The sequence below is a fragment of the Vigna unguiculata genome, chromosome 8 (genome assembly GCF_004118075.2).
Source record: "Vigna unguiculata cultivar IT97K-499-35 chromosome 8, ASM411807v1, whole genome shotgun sequence".
Taxonomy (NCBI): domain Eukaryota; kingdom Viridiplantae; phylum Streptophyta; class Magnoliopsida; order Fabales; family Fabaceae; genus Vigna; species Vigna unguiculata.
Genome location: NC_040286.1, coordinates 34904198 through 34913372, shown reverse-complemented (window position 1 = coordinate 34913372; position 9175 = coordinate 34904198). Strand labels below are relative to the sequence as shown.

Here is a 9175-nt window from a genome sequence, read left to right as displayed (position 1 = left end):
TGATTTTTTTTTATTAGTTAGTTATGTATAATATATGATGATAATAATAATAGGTCAAACAAGTTGGGATAGATTGCCTACATGGGTTCAGTGAGTAGATTAACTATCCTAACAAAAGGTTATTAATTTCAAAGGTACTAATATAATTAACATAATTAAATATTATATTAATATTTTATTATAAATTTATTTAAATATTACATTTTATTAGTGTTAAAGAAATTCAGTTTATAATATTTTAAAAGATTTATATAGAATAAACATAAACTTTGAAGATTTAATATATAGTTTTACAAGTGAATTGTTGAGTTTTTTCATGTTAATAATATAGTTATAGTTTCATGTTAATAATATAGTTATAGATTCATGTTATTGAGTGACAAACAATTAAGAATGTTTATGAGAAGAGATAATACTCAAATGTAAAATTATCTTTTTCTTTTGCAAAATGTTAAACAATTTTCTCTTCGTTATGTGTTTATTTGAGTAACACTAATGAAAATTAAATATTTTCATGTTTTTCAATGTGTTTATTTGAGTAACACTATTGAAAATTGAATATTTTCATGTTTTTCAATGGATTTGAGAGTACAAATTTGCACAAGTAATAATTATAAAGGTTTAATTAATAATTTGATCATAATATTTAAATTTTTGATTAGTTTTAGTTTATGTATTTATTTTCAACTCAATTCAATTGATTATCTATTTTAGTTAAAAAAGTCGAGAAATAGTTCAACCCGCCTGACTCGCCACCAAACTACATCACATACTAACTTGTAGCCCCTCTTCATTCACCCACCCACAACAACACATAGACCAAAAGAGAAGAATCTTACTCCTTCCCACCTTATTGCCCTATTTTTGTAATGTTATTGAATGATATATTGATTTACAACATCATATCCTCATACTTAAAAGAACACATTAACATAACTAAAAAATAGAAATGAAATTGAAATGACGAAAAAGATAAGTCGCATGTTTGAGGAGGAGGAACCCTAACGACGACTTCAATTTAACGGTGACCCAGTCCACTTTTACACTCCTTGCACATCTATGTTTACTCACTTCAACAAGATGAGTGTAAAAATAAAAAGGGTGTGGGTCAACCCGTCAGCCTGTCTATTGGCGGGACAAATTAAAGTTCTCAACCTGTTTTTAGATATCGTGTTGGCTCGACCCAACCTAATTTAAATTGAATTAAACGAGTCAGATTGACTCGTTTTGACAACCTTGATGTAAATATGTATATAACACATGTTTCCATCAATAATAACAACAATAATACAATATTATAATAAGAATAATACAAAGTTAAAATAAAAATTGAAATTCATAATAAAGTGAAGCATACCTTATGTTCAAATTCATTCATATCCAAATACTATTTTCAGTATAAAACTAGTTTATTATCTATGTGAATTATATAATCCTTACTTAGAATATAACACAACACCGTGAATATATATATATATATATATATATATATATATATATATATATATATATATATATATATATATATATATATATATTCATAAATATAATTACTCACATGGGTAAACAAGATCAAATCAAATAAAATTTCAATTACAAATAATACTAAATATACGTTTGTATATGAGTATGGATAATTTTTTTATTGATGTTTATTAAATTGTATAAACATGTATTATTTCATTTTTTTTATGTGTCAACGTATTATCATCACATCTAGAAAACAACCATTAACAATTAAATTAAGTTTACATCAAGTTAATTAAAATTATATCAATCATATTTATTGTCTATCAAAAACACAAAGAAAATAATTAAGATTTACTATAGATTATATGACTTTCAAAAGATCTAAATTTAAACTTTGAAATTAATATATGTTATCATGATATACTTGACCATCAAATAGCCTAAATTATAATCTCAATTGACAACAATTGTAATCTTAAGTGACAACTCATGTACGAGACAATAACTCCTCATCATTTATTGAGTTTTGGTGACTCTTTACTTATCTAACCAAATAACATTACTTTTCAACATTTGAAAATTTCGTTTATACAATTCAAGTTATCATTTGGACAGCCTCTCAATGTATATCTAATGACATAATACTTATATTCATGCAATTCAATATCATTTAGCACGGGATAGAACAATTTAACTATGATTATATACATTTTAAGCTTAAAAAAAAATGTAAACAAATAAAACATGTTATACCACTTAACCAACGTCTCTTTCCTTCAACAACGTACTTTCATAAATTTTACTTACTATCACATATCATTTTAATTCATAAAATAAATATATTTTTTTTTAAATATATTTTTAATTTTTAAACTTTAACATGAAATTAAAATTAATTTATGTCACAAATTCTAATATTGTTTCGTCTCTAGACTTAAAAAATGTTCAAATATAATTATTTTATTCCAATTAACTTTTTTAAGTGTTAGTCTTAAACGTTTTGTGTTAGAACATACAAAACTTTAATATTACTAGTAAACATACAGGCGATGTCGCGTCTGTGTATCTGCATTTTTTAAATTTTTATAAGGTCAATAATATTTATTTTTAAAATATATATAATAAATTTTAAAATAGTTGTTAAATAAAATAACTATTTAAAAAAGATTTTTAGAATAACTATCAAAATAAAAAAAAATTAAAAAACGGTTAAAGAAAAATAATTATAAAATAATTAATTTTCAAAATAATAATTAAGGGTAAAATTGGAAAATGAAAAGTGGACACAAAAAGAGGAATCTCCTTTTTATATATTGTTATAGATTAGGTTAAAATATTATTACATTTATTTTTAAAGCTTTTAAAAATAAAATATATGAAAATATACGAGTGAGACTGGAAAACTGATTGTTGCACCCCTCAAATTTCAACCTGCACCCCCCATATATATGAAACGTCAAAACTAACCTTATGGATTGGCCACACAAGAGTTGAAAAACGATGATGTAGAGGAAGAGGAAGATGAAAAACAAGAGATTAACCTCCCCCAATGAAGAATTTTACACTTCTACAGTACCTTGTATTGAGAAACACAATCATACCTTCGGATCATTCTCTTCGAACACACATCCACTATTCCGGAATATGTTTTTCAAAACACAAATTCACCGTTATAGTCGTGGAATTAAGTTTTCGGAAGTCACGTGAATTTTTTAATTCAATCACAACTACTTCCAAAATCATCTTTCCGAAATGCTACATTACTATTTCAATCACAACATCAAATAAAACAATCACGAGCAAAACGGTGGCTCAAACAAATGATGGAGTGCAGATTGAAATTAACGGGGTACAGGAAGTAGGAACAAATTTCAATTTTAAGTTTAAAATGTACAAACAAATTTAACATTTTAAAAAATAAAATAATGGATACCACTTAAACTATGGTCAATCAGATGAGAAACTCTATGCCATAGAACTTGTTTTGAGTCTTTGTAAAATACATGTTATATAGTTTTTAGTTCAAACGCGTTATTTAATTACAAATTTAATTAAAGATGATAAATAAATAGTTCAATTTAACTTAAATTTCTTATAGAAGGTGTATTTTAAATCTACATAGAATTGATTTTCCTAAAAATAATCACGTAAATGACATGTACAAACCTATCCATGAATAATTATGAATTAATAAAAACAAACATTATAAATAATAAGATAATTTAAATAAATAGTGTAATATACAAAATAAACAAATGAAATGAAATAAATAGAAAACTCATCCTATTTAAAAAGTAATAATAAAATTAACGAATTAACTTAATGTTATGAAAAATATTATTATGTTTCATTATTTGAAAAAAGTGTAACGTGTTGTAATATACTACCCAGAGTAGTCGTTCTTTAGATTTACCCAATCAAACTAATTAAATTGATTTGAATTTTTAGTCCAATTAGATTCAATTTTAGATATAATTAGTGCAATCGATCCGAACTAAATTGATTTGAATTTTTAGTCCAATTAGATTCAATTTTAAATCTACTTAGTGCAATCGATCCGAGTTAAATTAAATAATATTTTAAGTTGACTTAATGTAAGTGAATCGCAATAAATATATACTGTTTTCATCATGTGGTAAGAGATCAAGTATATTTATTTTTTCTTAAAAACATCATTTTTCCTCCTTTTGTATCATTTTGTATCATGACGCATAATTGCATATTTCCGCAGAACATTAAATTTTGATTTAGCTTAGATTATGTACAGAGAGTTGATGAATTTGAATCTATATAAATTAATAAAATTTAATTGTTTCAAATTTTTCCCTTAATTCCGATATAAACATACATTCTTAATACTACCCAGCGAGTGGAAATATTTGGATTAAATTAAAAAAAAATAAGGGAAGTATTTTTCTTTTGGTTTTCAAATTATTTAAAATTTTATTTTCTAATTAAAAGAGGGAAACTTTAAATAAAACAACTGTATTATTTATAATTTTAATTGACATATGTTTTTTTTTATATTTATATAGATAATATAAATAAACTGACATATCTATTGTAGCATTTACCATTAACATCAATTTGGACGAGAATAGATCCGGCCCGGCCCGGCCCATAAAGTGATATATAAATATATTCGGTCAGTGGCAGTGAAAGGGATTACTCTACATCTAACTGAGGGCGCAATTGCTCCCAGAATTCTTTTTTCAGACAAAACAACAAAAATAAAATACTCCTCAAATCCCAATTTCCCAAACCCTAACCCTACCTCTTCCACCGCCATGGCCAAGAAACGAAAGCTTCGATCCTCAGACCCTGAACCCGCCAAACCCATCGAGCCACAGCAACAAGACCAAGAGTCAGAGGAACAACTCGACCAGCAAGAGCAACCCAATCCCGAACCAACCCTAGAAGACCCCAACAGCATGGCCATCGACGAACCAACAGAGGAACAGCAGCAAGAACAGCAAATCGCCGAAGGTGAAGAAGAGGAAGAGGAATCAGAGGAGCAACAGGAGCCGGAGCCAGAAACCCTAGAAGAGCAACAGGAGCCGGAAGCCCTAGAAGATGCGAACCACGCCGAAGCAAACGGTGCTGGCGAAGAAGGGAACAATGAAGAGGAAGATGAGGATCTCAGTCTTGAAGACGAGCCCGTGGAGAAGCTTCTTGAACCCTTCACGAAGGAGCAGCTGCATGCTCTTGTGAAGCAGGCCGTGGAGAGGTTCCCTGAATTCGTCGAGAGCGTACGCCAGCTCGCCGATGTGGACCCCGCACACCGGAAAATCTTCGTCCACGGCCTCGGCTGGGACGCCACTGCCGAAACCCTAACTTCCGTGTTTGGGAAATATGGCGAGATCGAGGACTGCAAGGCCGTCACCGACAAAGTCTCTGGCAAATCGAAGGGTTACGCATTCATTCTTTTCAAGCACAGAGATGATGCTCGCAAGGCGCTGAAAAATCCACAGAAGAAAATTGGAAACCGTACAACTTCTTGTCAGCTTGCCTCTGCTGGCCCTGTGCCGGCGCCTCCTCCGAACGCCAACCCGGTTTCTGAGTATACGCAAAGGAAGATATTTGTGAGCAACGTGAGTGCTGAGATTGATCCCCAAAAACTGCTTGAATTCTTCAAGCAGTTCGGGGAGGTTGAGGATGGTCCTCTTGGGCTAGACAAGAACACTGGGAAACCTAAGGGTTTTGCCCTGTTTGTTTATAAGACTGTGGAGAGTGCTAAAAAGGCTTTGGAAGAGCCTCATAAGAACTTTGAGGGCCACACGTTGTATTGTCAGAAGGCTGTCGATGGTCCCAAGGGGAACAAAGGGTATCATCAGTATCACCATCAGCAGCATTCCCATCATCACCACCATCACCATCATCAGCCTCATTATCAGAGAAAGGAGAAGAACAAATATTCCTCTGGGGGAGGTGGTCCGTCCCATGGCAGTGGTCATTTGATGGCCCCTTCGGCGTCTGCTGTGGGGGGTTTCAACCCGGGCGTGCCGGCTCAAGGGTTGAATCCTGCTCTTGGGCAGGCGCTGACGGCTTTGCTTACTAACCAAGGAGCTGGGTTGGGTCTTGGAAATCTGCTTGGAGGGCTTGGTGGTGCTCCCGTTAACCAGGCGGGGCCACCTGCCCCGTATGGGAATCAGCCTGCTATGGGATATGGGAATCAGCCAGCAATGCAACAGGGATACCAGAATCCTCAAATGGGTCAGAGCAGTGCTGTCAGACCCCACCCTGGTGCTGGCGCTCCTTACATGGGTCATTAGGTGAGTGCATCCTTTTGCTTCTTTACAATGCTTTTTGCTGTCTAATGTATGACATAATTTATATGATAGCATGCCAATTGTTGAATTTGAAGGCTCCTTTTTAGAACATAGATATGAAAGATTTGGCAGTAATGAGATTAGTTAACTCATATTCAGGAGGAGATGAAATAATAAGCTTGATTCTCTCATAAGTGAGAGCACGTGTTATGCCAGTTGTGTTTGGTTGCATTGCACGTGAATCAGTTATGCTTTCTATATATTTTGTTTTGCAGTTATCCTCCTGTCAATATCTAGGTTGACGAACTACTTTTGACGTGTATTTTTTAATGTTTCAAATATAGTGACGCTTCAACATGATGAATGCTCACCCTTGGCTGTTTTATATGTTGGGACTGAATACTTGCTCTTGTTGAACTGTTCTGAATTAATTACCATTGAATAATTTTCTTTTATGATGTGATTGAAAATGAACATGAAAATTTCAACTCATAACTCTTTATTCTATTTATTCCGTGCTCCATTTACTTCAAATTTTTCTTGATCTGTTCATCTTCTTTGAGTGAACATTCTCGGGGTTTGCGTATAACTCTTCTATTGTCTGCTCTGCTCATTTTTTTTATTGTAAAAATAATGACTTTGGTAGCAACTTTTTAAAATTTTATAAAATATAACTCTTGAAAACCCAGTTTTGCAGTACAAGAGGTATGGCCTTCTATTATTTTATTTTTGTTCGAGTTTCCTGTAAAGATATTGGGTTTGGATTTAGTTTTTTTACTCATTGTATTCAATGTGCAGATACCCTCATAAGATGCATCAATCATTTAGTTTTGGACTCCGCTGATTCTTCTGAAGTACCAGGCACTATTCAAATGCATCTTTTAATTTGTAATTTTAGCTACTATTTGATTACTAAAGAATCAGATTCTGAAACCTGTATTTTTTTACTTCTTATCTTAGTAGGTTTCCCCCTGACATGTTTTTCAAATCTTATTATACCTCAGATTCCTTTATTGGAGTATTGAGGAACGGTGAATTTTGGGGCAGAGAAAACTGTTATAATAATTTTCAAGTGTGTTGTGGACTTTTTTTATTTACCTTTGTGAAGCTTAACTGGCACGAGTACAACTAACTTGTTTTAATTGTGTCTTGTGGCATTCAGCCTTGATTTGTGGACCTCTGCATTCTTTTTAAGAAGTATAAAGTTCCTATCCTTAAAGGGAAATATACTATGGGGATTTGATGGTACTTACGTTGTCATTTTTAATGGTTCTGTTATTATGATTGAGTTGCTTATTAATTCTTGTGTATCATTTTAATATCATTTGCTTCTTCTGGATTCTTCCCCAAACAATTTTTTCCCTAGGATTTTCAAGGCCTTTAAAGTGAACAAAGTATGCTGAAAATAACATTAAACAAGGTGTTGATTTTTTCAAGGATTGTCTTTTGAACATCCTTCCCCAACTACTTGTCCCCTTTATGCATTTTTCTATATTCAAAGATCTTGATTGTGAAAACCATTCTTCCCCCTTCCTCAATGAAGGATTTAACAGTTGAAGTGAATTGTTGTCCTTCCGTCATCTTTTTACCCCGTTTCTTCTGGAAATAAGCCCTCAGCTTTTTGGGTGCACAGTAGTTTGTTTTCTACATCTACTTTATTATTATTACTAGTGGAGATTTTTTTTGTTTAATTTTGTTTGACAACTGATCTAGGGTTGTCATACCATACACTATTTGCTTGAGGGTTGGCTTGCTGACATATAGGTCCTTGCCACAACCAAATGCTTGAATCTGTTTCTAACTTGTGTCATCTGCATCCACTAACGGAGCTTGGAACCTTCCATTCACTTCTTTGGCAAGAAATGGCCACACTTGGTGGGTGGGTTGGCTCTCACTGTATTCAAGTGTACCGGGGTTTGGAGTGAATGTCATAGAAGATCAGATGGGTGCGATGGTGTTATCATCTTTGCAGTTATCCATGGGTATGATCTTTTCTTTTTGCTATAGATTGCCTAGGAAAGTTAAGTTCGGACACCTTCCTTCTTTTTCACTTACGGAAGCTTATAATTGATTTCTGAAGAGATTCGTCTTATATTTCCCAGTTGGGCTTCTGGGTTTCGGTTGGGAGTTTGAAATTATTTTTTTACGTACAGCCTGCTTGGTGAAAGACCCACTTTGATATATTTTTCGTCTTTGGCGAAGGTTAATATCTTTTGAAGTTGCAAAAGGAAAGCATTTCATAAAATTTTAACACCAATTTAAGTCGTTTTGCAAAAATATATTTTGAAAATATTTTTTCGTCTTTGGCGAAGGTTAATATCTTGTGAAGTTTTGCGAAAGAGAAGTATTTCATAATTTTTAACACCAATTTGAGTTGTCTTTCAAAGATGTATTTTGAAAATGTTGTCATAAGTACTTTTTTTTATTGTGCGAAGCTTAAGCGCTAATGCAATACCAAACTGGGCAAATGCTGCACTGGAGTAATATTTGCTTTCTGTTTTTATTTGCGCTATAATGAAACAATTTTCTCGTAAAGAACTAATTTTATGGATGCTGCTTAACTTTCTGGATGTTATAATGAAAGCATACTGATATTGATCACACAGCTTGACAAGGCAGTTGGCACAAGCGAGAACTGCTCATCTGACTCAAACAACCGGAGGTATTATATGGCGACCAAGAAGATTAGTGATAATATTCGGAAAAAAAAAACTTAATGTGTTGTTAAATTGAGCTTCGATAAATTTGGGGTGGTTGATCTTGGACGAGGTGTAACATTTGTTTTATTTGGAAATTCGATGTTTCCTCCAACACTTGGTCTAACCACCGATAAATTAGTCATTAAGATACTTAACTCCTGATGATCGACAAAGATATGCAGATTTTAACTTATTTTTGTAGCTATTTGGTAGATTTATTTAAACAATTTACCTATA

General features: G+C 32.4%; 1 protein-coding gene across 4 annotated transcripts; it reads left to right on the top strand.

Moving 5' to 3' along the window:
- Positions 1 to 4624: 4624 nt before the first annotated feature.
- On the top strand, positions 4625 to 9139 carry LOC114195263 (UBP1-associated protein 2B-like). Of its 4 annotated transcripts, none has more exons than XR_003606463.1 (3): positions 4625 to 6242; positions 8067 to 8221; positions 8846 to 9139. XR_003606463.1 is itself a non-coding variant. In XM_028085667.1 (2 exons), the coding sequence occupies exon 1, from the start codon at positions 4758 to 4760 to the stop codon at positions 6240 to 6242; it is 1485 nt and encodes a 494-aa protein (XP_027941468.1). In that variant the 5' UTR covers positions 4625 to 4757; the 3' UTR covers positions 7038 to 7352. The 4 variants fall into 4 exon arrangements, 1 of the variants encoding a protein (XP_027941468.1); XR_003606462.1 differs by having other exon boundaries at positions 8004 to 8221; XR_003606461.1 differs by having other exon boundaries at positions 7953 to 8221.
- The last annotated feature ends 36 nt before the right edge of the window (positions 9140 to 9175 follow it).